The following is a 22,101-nucleotide window of genomic DNA, read 5'->3' as shown; positions in this document are numbered from 1 at the left end:
GCAGACACTGCTGGGCCACCTCGGGCATCTGTGAGCGCCTCGCCCGCGGCTCCTGGGCACTGGCCCGCCACCTCCGCTGCTCTGTAGTTATCTAGAGACCAGCACTCCGCAGCCCACGCTGCGTTTTATTAGCCCATAACACTCCCTGAAACAGTGGCTGTTAAGAAAATGGCTACTATTATGCACAAGTAAGCACTAAATGGGCTTTTTCTTTACATTTTCGGATGGAACCAGTTTTATCTGCACCCAAGTGCTACCACCAGCATCTTCATTACAGAAAACCTTGCTCAGAGCAGCCTTTGGAGAAGCCCGGGTGTTATCTTGGCTATTAGACACAGCCAACAGCCGCGAACGGCGGGGCTCCCAGACGCACCGGGCCGGCAAGCAGGATCAAAGGAAAAGACGTCACATTTGCAATCGCCCCTTTTACTGCACGCCGTGAAAGTGTGGGAGGAGATGTTCTGTTCACTCTACAGTCAAAGGTTACTAATTAAGCAAAGCATTACGGAACCAGAAATACCCATAAAAGCTGCTATTTAATTTTTTTTTTTTTTTTTTTTTGCGGTACGTGGGCCTCTCACTGCTGTGGCCTCTCCCGTTGCGGAGCACAGGCTCCGGACGCGCAGGCTCAGCGGCCATGGCTCACGGGCCCAGCCGCTCCGCGGCATGTGGGATCCTCCCGGACCGGGGCACGAACCCGCGTCCCCTGCAGCGGCAGGCGGACTCTCAACCACTGCGCCACCAGGGAAGCCCTGGTATTTAAGATTTTAACCCACGTCTGAGCATCAGCTAATTACAGGGCCTTTCAAGGGGCTCCTCCAGTGATGAGGATCTTTGGTTCCATAATTCACTGATGACAGCTCCAGGAACACAGCCTGCTCAGCGCACTTCGACAAACGGTCAGAATTCAAAGGAAACTTTTCTGCAAAGACGTGCATCAGAGGGGAGGAAAGCAAACGCCGTCCTGCCACAGAACGTTTTGGCAGGAGCCCAGTCCTTGCTCCCGGGGGCTGCTCAGCTGTCCTCTGCCCTGGCTAACTGTCGAGGTCCCTGGGGACGGGGCTCAGATGTCACCCCCTTCGTGGGCCTCTACGGCCACCTGAAGGACTCCGTCCCTCCTTCCTCGGCGTCCACCAGCACCCTGAGCGAACCTCTATAATCACCTGCCCACTTTCTACGTGATTAATCGCTAAGCGGCCGACTTCTTGCTGGCCTGCGTGTCCCCGAACCTCACTCCTCCGAGGATCCCAGCCTGCAGCCAGGCACAGGGCAGGAGGCGACAACCGCTTCTTGGGTGAGACACTGGGTGAGCGAACGCTGGGACTGCACTGCAGCACAGAGCGCCTGCCTGGGTGTGGCCTGCATCCATTTGAAGGGAATTGGGTGTGGAATATTCCAGAAGACATCACCTGTGCCAATCACGGTCTCTAGGGTCCCATCGTGTTGAGTCTAGGAAAGTCGGAGCCTGCCTGGACCAGCAATGTGCCAAGACACCCTCAGAGAAGTAGCGGTGGTGCACTGAGGCTTCCTGGGGGACAACATGACATGGACATGGCCTCCCACTGCCCTGAGGGGCTGACGGGCTTCTCAGAGGAGATTTTCCTTGTAAAGTACCTCATGCCTATAGAACGCAGAGCCACGCACATCTTAGATACGTAAACATAAACAAATGTTCTAGTCCTCCAGCAGCCTGCAAGACAGGTGCCGTTATTCCTGTTCTACAGCTGGGAGGGGCAGAGCTGGGGTTCAAGGCCCAGGCTCTCTGGCCCCAAAGCTTGCACTGTCTGTGTCACTGACAGTGTCGTTCTTCGTGCCACATGTCCTCAGGGACCTTGTCTGTGGCCCCTCCTGGGGGTGAGTCAGAGGACGATGCATGGAATGTGATGAGGCCAGGAGGGTGGCACAAGGAAAGATCTCTCAGAGGCTGCAGGTCTGTTCTCTACCTGGACGGGGCCATGTGTGTTTTAGGAGATGATGGGGGCGGGTCGAAGTATGTTCTGCCCTGAGTCTGCAGATAACTGAACACTGGCCTAGCAATGAGGTGCCTTTCAAGGCCTTTAAAGAGATGCCCCTTCATTGATTTTTTTTTTTTTTTTTTCCGGTACGCGGGCCTCTCACTGCTGTGGCCTCTCCCGTTGTGGAGCACAGGCTCCGGATGCGCAGGCTCAGCGGCCGTGGCTCACGGGCCCAGTCGCTCCGCGGCATGTGGGATCTTCCCGGACCGGGGCATGAACCCGTGTCCCCTGCATCGGCAGGCGGACTCTCAACCACTGCGCCACCAGGGAAGCCCCCCATTCATTGATTTTTGAATGGACACCCTGCTGTAATATGCCTTCGAGGTTAGTAGGAACCGTTCACAGATAAAAGCAGGATTCGTTTGCCCCAGGATGGATGTTCACGCTAACCTTTGCCACATCACTGTGATATTTTCTTGGGATAACTTAGTATATGATTGAAAACCAGTTCCAACGAACTTGCCCGAGCGAATGGATTAGTACAACGTAAACCAGGTAGCAGCCTGCTGGTGGAGTCAGGGCAGAGGATGGAGGAAAGGGGCACCTCGTCCACGTGGCAGGAGGAGTCGTTACAGGGGCCGCGTGCGTGTCAGCTCTGGGGCGGGATCGGCTCGGGCCCCTACCCACCGAGTGATGAAATGCCCGACACATCCTCCTGTCTCCTCTTGGCCAGGAAACGTCTGTAACCCTCACCCCTGGGGTTTGGAACTAAGCTGCTTTTTATAAATGAACATTTACTCTCTAGGAATATTGAAACACAAATGGTTCAAATAACGAGTTTCAGGAGAAAAAATTACCTTTTCGGTTTTGAAGTTCCAACTGTCTGCACCACTACCAGAATTTTTAGACGTGCTGAGCTAACGTTAAAATATTTTAGAAAGACTATTTCAAAGGGACTTCCAGTTCTGGAGATATGGCAGACTAGCTAACCCGAAAAGCCTCCGGCCCCAAAGCCAGAGCAGAGCTGGACAGAGTGTAACAGACGCATAACAGATGCATGGCTGGGCGCAAGGGGAAGCAAGGTCCGTGCCTGGAGGCCAATAGAGTGGGAAGTGAAGCTGCAGCTAAACTCGCCGTGAAAGCTAAGCAAGCACTGACTGTAAGAAAAGATGGTAATTGTCATCGGAGCCTTCGCGGATGTAGGAAACAAGGAAGAAGTGAACACTGGACACAGCCACAAGTATGACTTGGAATGAAGGAAGTTTAGAATCCTGTACCACTGGGAGGAAGAGAGATAATGGTTAACTTTAGATTTTGATAACTTAAGTTTGCAAGTTAAAAGTCTTAGGGCGGCCTTCATCCTTCCTTCCAGAAGGTCAAGGCAAAGGAGCTTATCCGGACCTGTGCAGAGAAGGTGTCCACCCGGCTCAAAGGACTGGCCTCACATGGGGGACTCAGCAAGTAAGTAAACAGAATGAGGATACTGGGAGCAAAGCAGGGCTAGTATAAATGGGGAAAGGGGGGTAGCCTGAGTAAATGGATGCTACTGAACTGTATTTGGAGGTGCTGCTGTCAACTACTGCTTCTCAGTGTGTGCAGACAGATATAGAGACAGACCTGGAGGTAGACCTGCACGCACGTGGGCACGTGTGTCTCCTAGCTCTGTGCGCTGAGAGGGCCTGGGAGCTACGACACCCCAGGAGCAAGGAGTGCATCTAGTGCCCAGACCTTGCTTTCTAAATACCACTGTCCACTGAAAGGATCCAAGTTTCCTTGGAGAATGGCTGGGAAGGAAGGTAAAAGAATAAGATAATCCAGGAACATCTTGTGCCGGAAAGTAAGGAGGTACTCCCAGTAACTGGACACGTGGAAAGAACACAGATGCTGGCTGGAGGGCCCCCCACGGGTCAAATGTAGGAAAGTTTGAGCGTCACCATAAACAATGACAGCAACGGATTACAACCTGTTACATAAAACGGGAATCCGTGAGTCCACACTGATATAAACAAATAAATGAACAAATAAGTGAGAAGAGAAAGCTCTTTTGTTTTTTAACGATAAAAGTCCAATTAATAAATGTAGAAGAAATGATTGAATCAGAAAGGTCACAAGTGCGTGCCGCATCATACTAGTTAATTCTGGTAAAACATAATCGGAGAATGACAAACTAGGGATGTGAGTGGAAAGGAGAATGAGATTTTCACATAATCTTGAAGTATCTCCCCACAAAATACTTATTCATCGCGAAAGGGAGAAAAGTAACTTCACAGTGGACAAAACCCGGTGGACTCCACTTCAATCGAGTGAGCAAAATTAACTCCACCAAAGATGGGGCATTTCGATATCACGTTAAACCCAACAAGACACAGTGTGAAGAACTCAGCATCGCTTCTGTGACATTCTGACCAAAAATGCATAATCTGGGTCTAATTGTGAAGAAATATACACATCCGCATTGAGGGATATCCTAGGAAATGAATGGCCTGTGATCTCTGAAATTGTCGAGGTCATGAAATGACAGGAATGGCTGAGGAACTAATCCAGGTGAGGGGGATGGAGAGACAGGACGGCCAGGCGCAATGTGTGGTCCTGGACTGGATCCTTTTGCTACCGAGGACATCTGGGGACAACTGACAAAACTTGGATAGGGTGTCTGGGTGAAGGGTCATTCTTTGTAGTATTCTTGCAACTTTTCTGTGGTTTTGAAATACTTTCGAGGTGAAAGGTAAAAATGAACTTCAGGGCAGTCTCAAACTTTTAAGAAACGGCTACAGGCTGGCAGTGAGATAGCTGTGAGCACGGCAGCCCAGGAGCTGCACAGCCGGGGTGTCTGTGTCATCGCCCACGGGCCCCGTGCCATGGACCTGCACCGCCCTGGCCACTCTGAGACACCAGGTGCAGGCCTGGAGGGGCACGGCCACCTCTGGGGAAAGGCAAGGAGCCTGCCCAGATCATCCTCCCTGGGGAACGGAGCCTCGGAACCTCTGGAAAGAGACGTGGGCAGAGGCCGGATCACTGACACATCCTACTCCAGGCCCCATGCACGGGGCCCCCGAGGCAGGACCAGAGCAGCAAACGTGGTACCTTTTCAACCCCCCGTGTCACCTGGGAAGTTCCATACAAACAGGGTGGACCCCACGGCCGGAAATGCTGACGAATTGATTTGAGCTGGGGTCTGAGCGCTGGTGTGTCCTGGAATCTGCACTGACCCGCGGCTGGGATGAAGAATGCCGGCTACCTTAGGAAGATGGTCACGAGGCTCCTGGCTGTACCAGCAAGGCCAGGGCGTCAGCACCCCTCCCTCTCAGCTCCCCTCAGGGCAATCACAACCGAATTTATGAAAACTGGTGAGAAAGCGAACCCTTGGTCTTGAAAGCCAAACCAACAACCAGAAAAGCCAAGTTCACCTACGAACATGAATACCAAAATCTTAAACCCAAACTAAAGCAAACCAAATGAACATCACATTGTGTTTATCTCAGGAACCCTGGGACGGGCGAACATTAGAATGTCAACATAAATCATCTCAGCAACAGATGAAAGAAGAAAAAACATGAACAACTCGGTAGATGCAGAGAACAGTTTGACAAAAGTAAACTTCTTCATGATGTTTTTAATCCTAAAAAAAACGCAAAAAACACCCCTCCTAGCAAACCAGGATTAGAAAAGCATCGTCTGAACCCAATACAAACTACCTGCAAAAGCAAAGCCTCAAGAATCCCACACAAAACCTCCCGTAAGTCTTGTAAATGTCACACTTGGTAATAAAATCTTAAAAGAATTTCTTTAAAGTTAGTAATAAGACAAAGGTTGTCCTAACGCTGCTCCCGTTCACTATGATCCCGGACGATCTAGCCCTCCCATTAAGAACAATAAATAACAAGAAACAGAAAAGAGGAAGAAAGCTTTCAAAGGAAGAAATAAAACTGTCACTAGCAGCAGGTGACGTGACTTCTTTACAGAAAACTACAGAAGAATTAACAGACTAACAAGACATTCTCAGAGCTTCTGGCCCTGAGGCCCTCACACCAGGCCGGGCGGTGGCACAGCTGCAGCCTCAGGTGTGGGCCAGGGGCCAGGCCGCTCAAGCCGGATCCCCTCCCAGGCTGAGCCGTGTGGTCCGGGGCCGTTACGTCTAACTGAGTCCCTCGGGTCTTGTCTGCAGGAGTGGGTCACAGCAGCCTCCTCTCGGTCAGTACGAGGTTTAAATGAGTTAATGTTTGTAAAGGCACTTAGAACACAGGAGAGTTCATTAAATTTAAAAAAAAAATTCAAAAATCAACTGTGATCTTATATGCCAGCAACAGAGTCAGAAAACGTAACAAAATGTACATACATTGATTAATCCTCCCGACCATCTTGCAACAGCACTACTGACCCTGTTTTACAGACGAGGACGCCGGGGCTTGCGCAGAAGTTAAATTATGTCCAGGACCACAGAGCTAGGAAAGGAGGGCAAGAAAAAGGGGGGCCGGGGCCGCTGGTGCACAGTCCATACTTTTCCAATCACAGTTTTTGAGGCACGCTGATGGCCCCTCAGTTTGCCTGCCTTTTTGGGAGCAGGGCGAAGGTAGGAATAGATAGCCCAGTGCTTTTGCCAGGAAGAAAAGAGCTGACAGAAGTAGGTTTAAACAAATGGAAAGACGTATCATGTTCCTGGATAGAAAGACGATATCATAAGACAACAGCAAGGAGAGTAAAGCAGTGTGCACGCATGCGTGTGTGTGTGTGCGTGTGTGTGCGCGTGCGTGTGTGAGTGTGCGTGTGCGTGTGCATGCGTGTATGTTGGTGGGGATTGGGAAGACCTTACCAGACATTAAAACAAATTTTAAAGCCTCTCTAATTAAACAGTGTAGAGTTAGAGCACCAACAGCCTGACTAATAGAACAGAATAAACAGTTCAGAAACAGACCCAAGTGCATATGGGAATTTAATACTACAAATCAGGAGGAAAAAACGGACTTTTTAATAGATGTTCTGGGGACAATTGCACAGCTATTTGCAAAGTGATAAAAGATGGACTCATACCTCACTCCATACAAAAGAACAAATTCCAAATGGATGGAGACCTAAATGCAAACATGAAACCACAGAACTGGTAGTAAACCAATTGGGTGAATTCCTTGTTAACCTGAGAAGGAGGAAAAGCTTTCTATCTAAGACTTGAAGTGCAAAACCTTGCAAGAGAAGATTGATAAATTAGACTTCAATTTTTTCTGGCGTGGCAACAAATTATATATATTGCTGATGGAAATGCAAAATGTACAACCTATAGCAGAGGGATTTGGTAATGTCTAGGAAATTTACATATACATTCATTGCTTGATCTTGAAATCCCGTTCCTAGGAATCTATCCCAAAGATTCAGTGGCAAAAGTACAAACTGCGTATGCAAAAGGCTGAAAGCACCTTTAGGTAGAATAATGCCCCCTGCAGGCATCCTCCCAACCACCCCCCAGGTGTCCACACCTTAATCCCTGGGACCTGTGGGTAGTTACTCCGCACAGAAGGGATTTTGCAGACGTGATTAAGGTCAAGAGCCTTGAAATAGGGAGATTATCCTGGATTACAGGGGTGGGTCCCGGAAAGTGCGAGAGTGGGGCAGCAGAGTGGGTCAGAGGGATGAGACAGAAGGAGACAGTTGAAGCCTGGGAAGGACCTACCCGCCATGCCTGGCTCTGAAGGTGGAGGGAGGGACGTGGTGGCCGTACAAGCTGGGGATGGTGACAGCCAGCTCGGTCCTAGGACCACCGGCAACAGCCTGAAAGAGCAGGAGACGGTGGCCTTCCAGAGCCTCCGGACAGGAACGCAGCCTGCCCACACCTGGACTTCAGCCCACGGAGCCCAAAGCTGTGAGATAACACACTTGTGTTGTTCCAGCCACTGGGTTTTGGCTGTTCGTTGTGGCAGCAGCAGGAGAGGAACGCACACCCCAGGGGTCCAGAGGACTAGCTGAACACACAAACTTGCACGTCCACACAAGGGAAGACCACACGCCAGGCATGTGATGTTCACGTGTCCTCAACTGAAGAAAGCAAAGCACCTTCTGCATACGGAAGGGGGACACGGGTACGTGTACTGCTAACGCTGCAAAAGACAAAAGAGGACCAGCCAGAAACCTACTGTGGGGCTTCTGGGGAGAGAGGCAACAGCATAAAGGGAGAACGACGAACACAAACTTCCCTGAACACAACTAGTAGTTCTGACTTTGAGATCATGCAAATGAGTTACGTGCTCAAAAGTAAATTAAATTTTAAGGGCTTCCCTGGTGGCGCAGTGGTTGAGAGTCCGCCTGCCGATGCAGGGGACACAGGTTCGTGCCCCGGTCCGGGAAGATGCCACATGCCGCGGAGCGGCTGGGCCCGTGAGCCATGGCCGCTGAGCCTGCGCGTCCGGAGCCTGTGCCCCGCAGCGGGAAAGACCACAACAGTGAGAGGCCCGCGTATCGCAAAAAAAAAAAAAAAAAAAAAAAAAAAAAAGTACAAATGGTATTTAAAGAAAGCAATCTCTAAAAATTGAAGCAAAAGAACAAAACAAAGACACTGAAATGAATGAAGCTAATCTGTATTAGGCTGGCGATAGAAACACACAGAGAAGAATTTAGACTCAGTATTTTGACTGCACATTCTCAGGGTAATACGGTCTAACGACAAATAAGTGGCATTCAGCAGGCTCCTTAGCAATATCATGGACATTGCAATTTTGAAACTCTTTATAGAATAACAGGATAAAGAAAATAAGCAATTTTGTTAATATTTCTAGAAAGCACACTTTTAGTATAAAAGTTACTGAAAACGTAAATTCAAAGTTAAGTAATCTTAAATTTGAATTGGAAATATCAGTACGAACTCACGATGTTTCCAAACACGTGCATTTCCTCTCTCTATCCGCTGGAAAATTCTAGAAACAATGACCAGTCAGCAGCAATGAGCACCCTCCCCTCCCCTTAGTGCCCAGATTACGGCCTTTAAATACGATTTGACGCTAAACGAAACCAGGCAGCGGCGGCTCAGTTTGAGCTTCAGCTCGGCGCTCGAAGGCGCAAGATGCTCCCGGGAAATGCCCCTGCATCAGGAAACAAGGAAATCATCCAAGATCAGTTATCGTGAGGTCAAAACACCTAGAACATGAAGGGCTGCCCACGGGCCAAGATGGGTCAGTGTTAGGTTCAAAAGGAATGATGACTGTAGGTGACTGAAACAGACTGAAGACACAAGAAAACCCGTCCTGTCCTACTGACACTCAGGAAAAGAGAGAGCAGGGCAAAGAAGGAAGAAAGAAAAACCTGTTCACGTTGGGAGTGACTGGGAGCCGGTTCCCCACTCTGCAACGCCCTGCCTTCCTGTGTTCAGGGTAACGACCTGACCTGAGGGAGGAGGGTAGCGCTGCTTCTCAGAGCTCCGGCTACTAAATGCAGAAAGACGGATAGAAAGTTGCCCTTTTGAGTATCTGTAGATAACACTGAATTCAGGCAAGGGTCACCGATGGGTGAGACCACTGGATACGAAGCTGACGGGAGGACAAGGCAGGGACCAGGCTGCCGATCGTGCGGTGTCACTACGTTCCCTAGAGGGGGGTCCCGAGACCCCATGTGTCCTGATGTGCCGCCGTATGAAGCCCCCAGCCCCGCCCAGGAATCGCTCTCCACCACAGTGACCACGACAACGTGGGAACGATCCAATGGAGGTTTTAGAATGAGCTTCCTGTTTACAGGAAACACGGGGGCAGGGGGACACGTGAAGTGACACTACAAGGATGCAGATGGGAGATGCTTCTCCGATGGAGGGCATTCCATGGGACAGGGGACTGGGGTTTGTAACAAGGCAGTGGCAGGGGAACAGAAGGGGCTCCGGGTGAAAAGGGCAACATCTCTGGTGGCAGAAGGCAGCTGAGTGGTGGGCGGGGACAGGGTGGGCTTGAGGGGTGCTAGGGAGGATTGCAAAGGGCGCAAGGGAGCTAGCTTGTGGGGCCGATGGGCCTGCTCACTATCTAGACTGTGGCGAGGGCCTTACAGGCATACAGACATGCACGCCTGGGTCAAAACTTAACAGACTGTATACTCTAGAAATGTCAAGTTTATTATATGCCAACTACACCTTGAAAAAGCTGCTAAAATGTTTTAAAAAATGATTTAAGAGACACGACAACCAAATGCATAATGTGAACTCTGTGTGGATCCTGTTCTCATCAAAGCCACAGTAAAGAGACGCTTTCGGGAAATCTGGGGAAATGGGAATGGTCCTGATTATTAGATGATATTAAGGAATGTTTATGAATTTTGTCAGGTGTGATAATGGCATTCTCGTTATGAGAAAATGCATCCATAGCTTAACGTAAAGGTATCGAAGGAAGACAAGTGCACAGGATGAGAACAGGTGTGCAACCCAGATCCAGACCGAGAGACAACATTCCCAACGTTCCAGAGCCTTCCCGTGCAAGACCCCAGAGGGGACCAGTGCTCTAACGCCAAAGATGATGTTTTCTTCTCTGGGACTTTGTACCTGTGGACTCAAATCACGAGTGTGGCTTCTCTTGCTCAACACTGTGCTTGTGAAATTTGTGCCCATTCAGTGCTGAATACGTGGGAATAAAATGACGTGTGGTCTGAGATACGCAGGGGTCACCAGTGGAGAGAGGGAAGGGGGGGCATGTGGGGCAGGGGAGTACGAGGCACAAACTAAGCTCCAGGATGTGTTGTACCACACGGGGAATAGAGCCAATATTTTATAATAACTGTAAATGGAGGACAACCTTTAAAGATTGTGAATAACTATACTGTACACCTGTAACTTATATAATATTGTACAGCAGCTATACTTCAATTTAAAAAGAAAAGGTGCAAACTAATAGGCATGAAATAAATAAGATATAAGGATTTAATGTATAGCACAGTGAATATAACCAATATTTTGTAATAACTTTAAATGGAGTATAATCTATAAAAACATTGAATCGCTATGTTGTACAATTGAAAATAATGTAATAGTATGAATAGATGATATACTTCAGTAAAATTTCTTTTAATTGAAAACAAAACCCCCAAACACTCCAGCAACAATAAAAAGTAGGACTAGATGGATCTAGATAAGAGAAGAGACAAGCCTGGGTGATGGGTGTGTGTGGGAGCTCATTAGATCATGCTGCTTCCTTTTGGGTATGTTTAAAATGTTTTAGATTAAAAATATAAATAGGTCAGTTGTGGGACAGAAGCACGAAGCAAACGTAGTGTGGAGAGAAGTGCTATGTGTTCCCCCATCGCTTCCTCTCCTCGGACAGACAGAAGGAAGGACCCTTCCCAGACCCCCTGCGGCTGCCTGGAGCCCGCGACTGTCCTGGCGAACAGAACCCAGGGCAGAAGGAGTGTGGACGCTCCCAGGTCCGGCTCTGGAAGCGCAAGACGCAGATCTTGAGTTGAGCCATGGAGGGGTGGGCATCTCCACTCCTGTGGCCCCGCCTGGCCTGACTCCCACTCGGAAGCCCTCGGAGTTTGTGTCCTTGGCGTTCACCGTGCCCAGCTGTACTGCTGTCCAGTGACGCTAAGGACAGACTCTCGGCTTCTGTGTCCCTCCGAGCACTCGCCCGGCTCCATCTGGCCGACTCTGAGACGCCAGGACTGGTTTCCAGGAGATCCCACAATTTTTCACCTTGATTTTCTTCGATGCGTTTTAGAGTTCGCTTTTCTTCTTTTGGTTTTCATTTCCAGGGGATTTATTTCTTCAGTTTGATGGGAGGTAGGGGCATACGGTGATTTTTTTCCTACGTAAATAATTGTTCCAGCCCCATTGATTGATCAGTTCCAGATAGCTGGTTCCCATTGTCAGAATCCTGCAGAGGTTTCTGGAAACAGTTGCTCAATGAAAGTTTTGAAGACGTAGATGGAATCCGTGCCCTGATTTATGGCCAGTTTCCAAGAGCGAATTGTCTTGCAGCAGAGCACAAGCACAGTCACGAAAATCGCTAGGGTTTTCCTACGGACAATAACTGTTTGGAAACTTTACCACCCCCGTCGTGCGGGTCTTTGTCTGTTTTCTCAGCTCTCAGAACAAGGCGCTTCTGGGTGGGTGGGATTCACCGAGGCCCCTGTGACCCCCCCTTTGACGCACGAGCCCTGTGGTGCTTGCTATCTTGCTATCGTGCTTTGAGTCAGAGGCAAAGTTCTCCCTAAGGTCGACCCTCAGGCTCCCCGTGACCTGCCCCCGGCTCTTCCCTACACGCCCTCACTCCAGCCATCCGGCACCCCTGCCGTCCTCACAGGTAGAGCGCATGTTCCTCTCCCAGCAACCTGAGGGTCCTTCTCCTGAGAGAGGACCTTCCTCCTTTACGGCACAGACTTTGTCTGTTTTTGTTTACCACTGTGCCCCCCGTGCCTAGCATAGTGCCTGGAAATAAACACGCTCTACAGACACTGCTGAGTAAATGCATATTCATTCATTCCTTCATCCGAGAGGAAAGTTGTACCAAACGATCCTCTTAGTCTGTTCGGTAGCGAATTGTGACATAGAATTAAAAGGAGAATCTCAACCAACGATGCCATCAAACTGGGGGAACTTACCATATATTGAACCACAACTTGAATGCTCACCCCATGATCACTTCTCCCACCCTCCAGTAAGAGCCCAGCCTAACATCCCGCTTTCCCCCATCTTCCCACACCCTAACCCCGGCATCCCAGCCGCCTCCAGTCTCTGGTTCTCCTCCTCCAAACATCACCACGTCCCAAACTACCCAGAGGCAGCTCCAGCTACGGACTCATCACTCTGCAAAGGCATCAGTCAACCGTCTCTCAACTTTAGGCCCCAGTGTTACTCTGTGGAAACTGCAACTCTCGGCTTCAAGGAGACCATACCTGTCCCTCCACGATCCACCTGGAGATGGACGTCTTCCCGTCATAGCCGGGTCGGAACTGCAGGGTGGCTGAGCGAGGGCTGATGTTGGAAATGACCAGATTGGATGGGGCACCAGGGAGCTCTGGAGATAAACGAGAGGGGAAAGGTGGAGGTTTCAATTCCGTCACAGCGTAGGAAGGGTATCAACATATCAGCAAGTAAACAGCTCCAAAACGCCTTTATATCAGAACAGGGTTTGTTTTCACAACCACGAAGGTGAGAAGCACAGCTCTCCAGGAATGTGCTCACAGCATGACTGCCACTCCAACGGGGTGGCCCGTCAGGCCGCAGGCCACGTGCCGTGTCACTGAGACCTGTGAATGTGGCTCCCAGATGACAAACCATGAAGGTCGGGTCACGTCTCACTCATCATCTCCCTGAACAGCAGGTGGATCAGTAGACACTTGTTGAGTGAAGAAAGGATGGACGAAGGTGGTTCTTCCAGGATCCTCAAAGAACCCAAAGGACCGACCGTCCCTCCTCCCTCTGACAATGACCTTGACGCCTTCGAAAGAGGCGGGGGGAGCGTGCACCCCGTGCGTCTCCAGGCAGCTTGACGTGGGGAGGTGTGCAGGTCCTGAGCCGCAGGCTTCCTGGCTCTGGTTTCCAAGACAACTGGATTCAGGTGAGAGCGCAGAACCCTTCCCGCTCTGCCGGTGCTCGGTTGCTCTGGCAGCTAAACGAGGGGCGGGTGGGCTCTGCACGAGGCTCCCCCGTCTCAGGCCGCCTGCGGCTAAGCCTCCTTGCTGAACACAGGCGGGTTGCCCACTCCCCCCAAGGAGCCCGTCCCACTCAGAAGTGAGATACCGTGAGTTCAAAATGAGAGCTCTTACGTTATTGGGCGATGCAAAAACTCTAGAGAAAGACAGCAGGATGAAATGAAAGCGAAAAAGATGCAGTGCGGGCAGGAGAAAGGCTCTCAGGCCGCGCCGTATCTGAGGAACAGCTTCTGAACTCGCCCGTGTTTGGGGTATTTAAGACCAGGTCTCGCACAGGGACAATAAGACCTCTTTGGTGATCAGTTCAGTATTTGCACAGGCAGCGTCGCTAGGCTCTCGAGGGTCCTTTCCACATCACGTCTAATGAATTTGAAGAGGAAAATATTTAAATCGAAGGACAAGTGACTCTTCTTTGCATATTTCTCCGCTCTCTGCATTCTTTAGCTGGTTCTTCAGTCGTTGATGGATGTAAGCTTTAAGCGCGGCAAACGGAACACAGCCCCCAAAGGGATCGTCATCACGTGATTTTGCTCGGCCTGCCTCGGGTGGACCCCCGGCTACAGGTGACCCGAACCGTCAGGGAAGCAACAGCAGCCCCGCGGCCTCCCCCGAGCCTGGGTATCAGGTTCACTTGGCACAGCCGGGCCCGTGTCCCCTCCAGCGCTTCTCTGCGTCCAGGGCAGAGCTGGTCACGGTCACGCTGGGGGCGGAGGTGAGGTCAGCTCGCCCACTTCCCAGCCCCGGTTGGACGGTGTCCAAGCCGTCAAGGGAACAACCTGGTCACGCACAGGGACGTGCCCCCGGCGTTACCCCGGCCGCTGTAGGTCAGCCGTGTCTAACAGATGAAATCACGTGCCGTCGTCATCTCCTCGTCACTGGTTACTAAAGCACTAACAACATTTTAAATGTGTGCTTGGCAGCTGGCTGTTTACGCAGAATAACTGAATCTCTCTGGAAGCCAAGGACTTCTTTCTTAAGAAAGGATACGTGTATTTTGAAAATATCTTTAAAAAAACATCGGATTGCCTCAGGTGTGGCCCCCGACCAGCAGTGTGGGTGCCACCTGGGGCTTGTTCCACTGCAGGCTCTGCAGTCTCACCCCAGACCCGGGAGTCGGCCACGCGGGAGTGGAGCCAGCACTGATCGGGGGGAGGCCCTCATCTGATGCTCAGGACAGCGCTAGAAGCATCACTGCCTGAGAGGGAGGGCAGTGGTGACTGCTTGTCAGTAGACAGGAAGCCTTGCTCCGGGACGCTGCGGGCTCCAGGCTCCCCAGACGGCCAGGAAGGCAGAAAGGGCCCCGTGGGGTCACAGCGCTCAGAGGACAGGATACACTCCCTCCTTCTCTACCACCCCACGGCTTCTCCCGAACACAGTCCCTGTGTGGAGAGGCGGTTATTCCTCTGGGGAGTTTTAAAAACTGTACACATTTTATTTGTTTTGTATTCTCTTCGGGTCCCGTGTGGTGTGCCACGCTTCCAAGAAAATAATTAGGTTACGAAACCCTAACTGGGCGTGGAGGGTGCGATGGGGGTAGATGCTGGCTTCAGCCTTTCCGGGCCTGATGAGCAAAGCCGCTGTGCTTTTTTCCTCAAAGACCAAAACGAGGCCAACTGACCTTTTCAAAGAGCAAGAGACTTCTGGCTTTAATTACAGGACTGAACGGATGGCCCCATGACATCCTCTCACACCCACACGTATTTTGTGAAAAACACTTTCATTTTAAACATAAACTGTGGAGAGAAGAAGTTGAGTGCAATTTCCAAAGCTGGATGAGGGTGAACGTTTAGGAGGAGACGCTGACTTCCAGAAAGCCCCGCGAGCAGGGTCCCGTCGGCCCTGCTGTGTGTGGACAGACTCTTCACCCTTCACGCCCCTTCCTCGCTCCCCTCCCCCCGTGCCTTTTCCCGCCGCCTACCTTCTCCTCACTCCTTCCCTCAAACCCACATTTTCACTCTTTTGTTGCGTGAATGCAGTTTTGTGCTTCCTGGTCTTAAGTGTAACGTTCACTGACCCCCGGCCATCCGAGCCAGGAGCTGACACCCCTCTTAAAGGCCCCCAGGGGCTTCTGCACAAAAGATGCCCATCAACTCCGAGCGTGAGAAACGGCCCAGGGAAACGCGGCAGCGGGGACGCCAGGGCCCGAGCGCACTGACCTGGGGGCACCCCGGAAGAGATAGTGGACGAGGTGGCCAGGCCAGCGCCCACGGCGGTGAGGGCCGCCACGTCGATGGTGTAGGTGGTGAGAGAGGACAGCCCTTGGATCTTATACTCGTGCGTCGAGCTGTTGAGAGTGCGCTCCATCCGCGAGTCGCTCTTCCCGTACACCTCCCAGGAGATCTGGTAGCCTGGAACACAAGCGAGGGCACAGGGTGAGTCCCGGGGTCCCGGGGACAGAGGCTGGGCCGCCCGTTTATCTCGGAGAACCTGAGCAAGAGCCGGGAGCTCGGCCGGGCCCACTGAAGTCCACTGCGAGTCCACAGCCCCGGAAACGAGACCCCGGGCTGGGCCCCTCCATCCGGCCGCTGGACCCACAGGGGCGGCAGGAGGACGGGGCTGGGATCTCGGCGCGCTCGGTCCCCGGCGCGTGGACGGAGGGGGCTGCGGGCTGGCTGGCAGCCTGCGGTGCTCGGGGCAACCTTCTCTCGTCAAATGATAGACGAGCTTCATCCGCATTTCCATCTTTAGAGGCTGATATTTTCACCGCACGGTCCCTGAACCCGCAGCTTGCTCCTGGCTTGCAACTAATTTGTGGAAACACTGCCACTTTTCCCTTTACAAAACGACTGAGAAAACACTTTTTGCCTTAAAGTTTCTCTCCCCCAGGGCACGAGTGTCGCTTCCAGCTCTGCCTTCCCCTTCGAGCCTGTTTTCCGAGCGACATCTGGTCTCCTCCGCACTCGGGTCGTCCGGCGGGGCCTCATGATCACAACTTATTCAGCCATTGCAGTTTGGGGCTCAGAGAAAAAAGACCCTGCCAGCCCCTGGGTCAGCGCCCTTAGAGGGGGCTTCTGTGATTAGAGAACATTTAAGAGTGTCTCCTAAAGAGGGAGGTGGAGATGGAGGGCGCTCCCGGGGCCAAAGGCAGAGCCCTGAAAACGCCTGTTCTTCCGTCTTCCCGGCCGATAAACTGGGGAGACAGAGGCACTGGGAGGCGTCTTCTCGTTCCTCTCCCTCTGATGAAAGCAATAAACAGAGTGAGAAACTCTCACTCGCAGGTAAACAAGAATTTAGAGGAGAGCGTCCCGGGACCTCAGTGTTTTGAAAACAATCAAATTTTAATGTCAGAAGCCGCTGCCTGTCTGCTGTCCCACAGCCTGGCGACCTCTGTGTGCTGGGGGGCTCCTGTGCTAGGGTGGGGCAGACGGGGCACCCGGCAGTGGAGGAAGCAGGGGTCCCTGCCACACGTCGGAAGCCCCTAGCTGCGCTCCTGGCCCGCGGGGACCGCTAAAGCCCACTAGGCCCGCGGCTCCAGCCGCCTCTCGGGGGGCCAACCACTCACCATCTGCCAACTCCGGACCTTAGAACCTCCCTCCTCCCGGGAGGAGGTCCTGACCTCCTGGCTTCCCGCATTCTCAGTGGGCCGGCACGAACACCACGATGCCCTAACATCAACCCGTTCTGTCTTTTTGGCCAGTTCAGATCTTTGGAACTGATTGTACAATTGAAAAAAGAGAAACCTTCAGGGCAGTGAGGATTAATAACTTCAAATCCACAGAGTATTTATGATGTTCCTGTGATGCTCTGAGCACTTCACCTGCATTAATTCGCTCAACCTCGTGCCAGAGCCCTGAGGCTGGACCATCACGACCCCTACCTTACAAAGGAGGAAGCCTGTGCCACCAGAGGTTCCTGGACTGGCTGGAAGCGGCCCAGGCTCTTCACCCTCCACGGAGCCTCCTTCCACACGACCTGCCCTCGAAGTCCTGACATGCAAACCTGGAAGCCAGCCCCGGCCTTGGCGGGTTAGCCTGATAAATCTCTACATGGAGAGATGACACTCGGGGTCTTCCCTGAACGCACAGGAGGAGAAGGCTGTCGTTATGTTGTCATACACGCTTGCCGTCGTGTATGTTGTTAATGTCACAACCTTGTCTGTCGGACAATTTTATGTGTTTAAAAGCTGTTCTTCATCAAAATTTCCTAAAATATAGCCTTTTGTTCTGCACGGCAACCTGGAGCCCAAGCACAGCAATTACAACACCTTTAGCAGAAGAGAATTACTAGGATCTCCTGGCATCAAAACCGACACTCCAGTGTGCTGCCGTCGTGGCTACAAACACCACCCAACGGACGACTGAAGACGCCCGTGTGCTCAGGAAAGGGTGTGACAAACACGAGCACAGAGAGGGAGCTGGCCTGGAGGCGGCGCACAGAGGGACCACGCGGGGGCGTGCGGTGGGCAAGGCCCCGAGCGGGCCGTCCTGGCCGTGAGTGTCCCTCTGGCTCCGGTGCAGGAACGGGGGGGCCCCCAGCCAGGGGCCGGGCCTCCAGCTGGCGCCCTACCTGCTCCAAACAGCTGCCCAACCGAGACTAGCGACCGGAGGAGCTTCAGAACTAATTCTGCGTGGATCCGGCGTGAACTCTCTGCGAGAGGGCAGTGCATCCAACCCCAGGCTGTCTGCCTGCATCCCGGCCCTCACAGACCAGAGCTCACGCAGGGAGACAGGAGGACGCTGGAATTTACAGGGAGCGCTCGTGGGCAATTCGCGCGTGAGCCCGGCGGCCCTGCCGCTCGCCTCTCCTTCCGGCAGCACAGGGGAGCTCCCGGCACCCAGGAGCTCTGCACACAGAGCGGCCCGCACGCGGGACCGACGTCATGCTGCCCGGCAGCTGCTCTAACGGCCTCGGGCGCAGAGGGACGGTCGCTGGTCCCCTGCGGACGTTTCCTGAAAGGGGCTTTTGGAGGCCAGGTCTGCCCACAAACACGGATTTTCTTTTGCTATACTTGGTAAAATTCTCTCCCTCCAGCCTGGAAAAGGCCTCTGGGGTGCTGCCGGTGTGCCCCACGGGAAACCCAGTCAACCTGGGGAGCGCCGCCCTGCGTGTCCGGGCAGAGCGTCCAGGGCAGGGAGAGCCCCACGGAGGGCAGGGGTCCCTGGCAGGTGACCACCGCCGGGCTCCCCCCTCTGGGGAGGCCCTCTTCCCCCGCAGCCCATCGTACAGGGTGGGCGGGAAAGGCGACGGCACAGGCCAGACGTGGTGGGACAACGCGGCCCCGAGACAGGAGAGCGGAGCGTCTGCCTGCAGCTCCGGCCCAGACCCTCAGAGCTGCCACCGCGTACTCGCTCCCAGCCCAGGGGCAGCGCGACCCAGCTCTGAACAGCCCGCGCTGCGAAGGCCGAGTTCCACAATAAACAATGGCTGCTGCCTGTAACTACAGGTATTTGTTTAATAAAACACGAAATTGGGTTCGTTAAGCTCTATTAGCTGGCGTGACGGGGGACCACCCATCGGGAGTACTGGTGCCGCCGCTCAGCCTGGGGATGTCGGCTCCCCTCGGGTGATGACGCCCGGGGGGCTCCTTCAAGACTGGAAACTGGAGGGGAGACCTCGGTGCTCCCCAAGGGCAGGGTGGGGCTGAGGGTGTGTCTGTAAGGGGGCAAGGCCTGCCTGCCGCCGGGGAGTGCGTCCACCGAGGGGTCCTGGCCGGATTTCTGAAACGCAGCACACTTAGGTGAACCCTGAAGCCTGAGCTGACGGAGGTGAATGGCCTGCCTCTCCCCCCCCTCAGCCCCCTCTGAAATCAGCAGTAGGTACGGCTCTAATTCACTCTAATTCAGCCACAGATGGTCCCCGAGGGGCCTGAGCTCCAAGGCCTTTTGCTTCCAGGTGGTAGGGCCTCCTGCTAAGCGTTTGCTTCTGGGTTTGCCTTCCCTCTCACTAGTCTGCTTTCCTCCCTTTGTGTACCTTAAAGTGACATCCTGCTGTCTGCAACCTCCCTCCTCCGCCCCGGCACCCGCCTGGTTTAATTCCTTCCGCTCCTGGCCACAGGAGGGCTTCTTCATTACGTACTCAGCACTGCAGTCCTCTACTACGGAGACCTCAGAACGTGCAACACATTGGGGTTTTTAGGTCCAGTTTCAATAGTGACTTTTCCCCGTTCCTGGACTTAACATTATTTAAAGTGGGTATTTCAAAACATCAGCTTCTCGAGGGCAGAACTAGATTCGTAAATTTACTTCATTTAACAGTGAGGGTCAGAGGCGGCGTCAGTTCTCAGGTACCATCTGGACCCGAGGACTCCACTCTGTGAGGGGGTCTGGTCGAGTCCAGGTGAGTAGAGGGCACCCAGCAGGTAAGCAGTGGGCGGGGCTGACGCTGGGAGGTTTCCTGAGTAACAGGAGAGCAAGGGGGAGTTTCGTGCAGGAACACGGTCCCCCGGGGCACTGCAGGGAGAGTGGTGCTGGCCCCCCGCCCGTGTCTGGGGGCCCCCGCCGCCCTCCAGCTCGAGCGGGTCACAGTTCAGGATCAGCGCGCGCCGCACGCCTTTGGACGCACCCTGTGTTTGCAAAGCTGAGTTTTTGGTGGTGGCTGTGATAAGGACACAGGAACAATGTGAAAACCGACGTGGAACAGGAGCTTCGGCAGGCAGGTCCACTCTGATTCCAAGTTGGAGAAGCTGGGCAGGACCTGGGGGCGCACACGTCCCATCAGGAACTAACTGGTTATTTGAGAAGGAAATGCAAATATTCTTTTCTTTCAATTGATGTGTCTTCTCTTTTCAAACGGCTATTAAGGAGCTAGGATAGAAATACTTACTAAGTTGTGTGCACCTGACCACCTGGCAAGCAGAACCGCCGGGTGTTTCTCTGGCCTGCGGCGTGGCGAGGGACCCAGCGCGTCACCGAGAGCAAGGACCCGAGACAGGGACGCTCTGGGCTGGGGTGCGCCGCGCGGGTCGAACCCGCGTCCAGGCGTTGATGACGTGGAGGAGAGGACGTGACATCCCTGTCCTGGCTTGGCCACCTGCTGGCCGCGTGACCCTGGGACATTATCGCTCAGGGTCTCAGACGGGGTTAGGAGATCCGCCTTGCCTGGTCGTTCGGAAAGTAAACAAGAGCTGGAACGCTAAGGGGGCCTGCACGCGGGAGGCGCCCACAGGTGGTGCTGCCACCCAGGACACAGGGCGGGAGGAAGGGGACTCTGACCCTGTGGCCAGGCCGGGGACGGCCGATCGCCCCTGGTCCACACGGCTCACTCCCGGACAGTTTTCTTGACCACGCAGCCGGCGTGAGCACGCTTCCTGGGCCACGGGGCTCACGAGGGACCCCAGGGGCTTCGGTGGTCGGCTGGACCACCTGGCCAGTCGCTGAGGGGCGGGCACAGCTCCGGCTCCCGAGGGGTCACCAGCAGACAGACGTGAAGTCCCCAGGAAGGGCTGCCAGAGCGGTGGGGCCTGCGCTGTGAGAACGCCTCGTGGCGGCGGGACGTTTCAAGTGCTGTCTACTGAATGGAAAGGGCCGCCCGGGGCCGATCACGCCAGGCAGCCCCCCGGGGCTCGCCCGCAGCCCCGTGAGGGCGTTTCGATGCCCGCCCGCGTGTGGGGAGGGGGGAAGGGGTGTGCGAGGGGAGCCCTGAACCTGCTGGAACACGGTCCTCCCCAGCCTCCCCTGAGGCCGAAGCCCATGCGGATTTTATCAAGTCTGCGATTCTTTTCCCCCAAACTAGCCTTTAAATTCAGCTTTAACCTGAGAGGTTCTTCAGAAACCTCTTCTACAACATAAAATCATTACAGCCCTACAGAGGTGAGCTGTTCCCCAGAGACCCCGCGCAGGAGAGGAGAGGCGGCCGGTGCCCAGCCCCGCGCCCCTGGGTCCCCGGGCGCGGCTCACCCTGAGGTCCCCAGAGGGTCCCGAGGGGGCCGGCGGCCTGGCACTGGCACCGGGGGCGTGGCCTGGCCACTCGCAGGCTGGGGCACCGGGGCCGCGCGCGGCGGCGGGCGCCCAGGGCACAGCTGCTGAGGAAAGGTCACCCCACCCGCCTGGCCTCAGCCTCCTCAGCTGTAAACAGTCGTAATCTCAGCAGTCGCCTCACCGAGTTGCCGTGAGGACTAAGGGAGAGAAAGGCCCACGAGAGGACGCACCAGAAACACGGATTCCTGCCGACCGGAGGCGCTAGAGGCTTGTTCCGATAAGGCGCGGAGGCCAATCTCCAAACTCTGAGGCTGCAGCCCAGGCGGGAAAGGGCACCGCCTGGGGGATGGCGAGCTAGCCCTCTGCCCTCCGCCCTGCGGCTAGTCACCCTGCAGGGGCCGCAGGCACCCGTGCGCTGCCAGCCGCGCTGCTTGGGGCTGGGTCCATCGCTCTGTGTTGGGGCAAACGTGTTCCTCCTCTACCTGAAGACTGAGACCCTTACCTGTAACGATGCCGTTTTTCTCCAGGGGCTCCTGCCAGCTGACCTTGAGAGACGTGTCCAAGATCTCCGTGAAACTCAGGTGTCCCACAGCTCCGGGTTCTAGCAATTAAACACAGAGACGTCTGTTAGCAAGACAGCCCAATACTCTCTGGTCAGATTTGTGTGGAACGTTCTCACTGTGGAA

At 53.8% G+C, this 22,101-nt stretch overlaps 1 protein-coding gene across 1 annotated transcript in view; it reads right to left on the bottom strand.

The window, feature by feature from the left end:
- The window catches only part of SDK1 (sidekick cell adhesion molecule 1), a gene marked incomplete at both ends in the record, with an annotated part of 817,684 nt that overhangs the window by 114,747 nt on the left and 680,836 nt on the right, over positions 1-22,101 (bottom strand). Inside the window, 3 exons of the mRNA XM_082858150.1 lie at positions 12,801-12,922; positions 15,716-15,907; positions 21,918-22,016. Coding sequence (XP_082714276.1) covers positions 12,801-12,922; positions 15,716-15,907; positions 21,918-22,016 — 413 coding nt within the window. The remainder of the gene's footprint in view (positions 1-12,800; positions 12,923-15,715; positions 15,908-21,917; positions 22,017-22,101) is intronic.

Source organism: Leucopleurus acutus, assembly GCF_964270905.1.
Source record: "Leucopleurus acutus genome assembly, chromosome: 16".
NCBI lineage: Eukaryota > Metazoa > Chordata > Mammalia > Artiodactyla > Delphinidae > Leucopleurus > Leucopleurus acutus.
The sequence above is the reverse complement of the archived record's forward strand: the minus strand, read 5'-3'. Positions and strand labels throughout refer to the sequence as shown.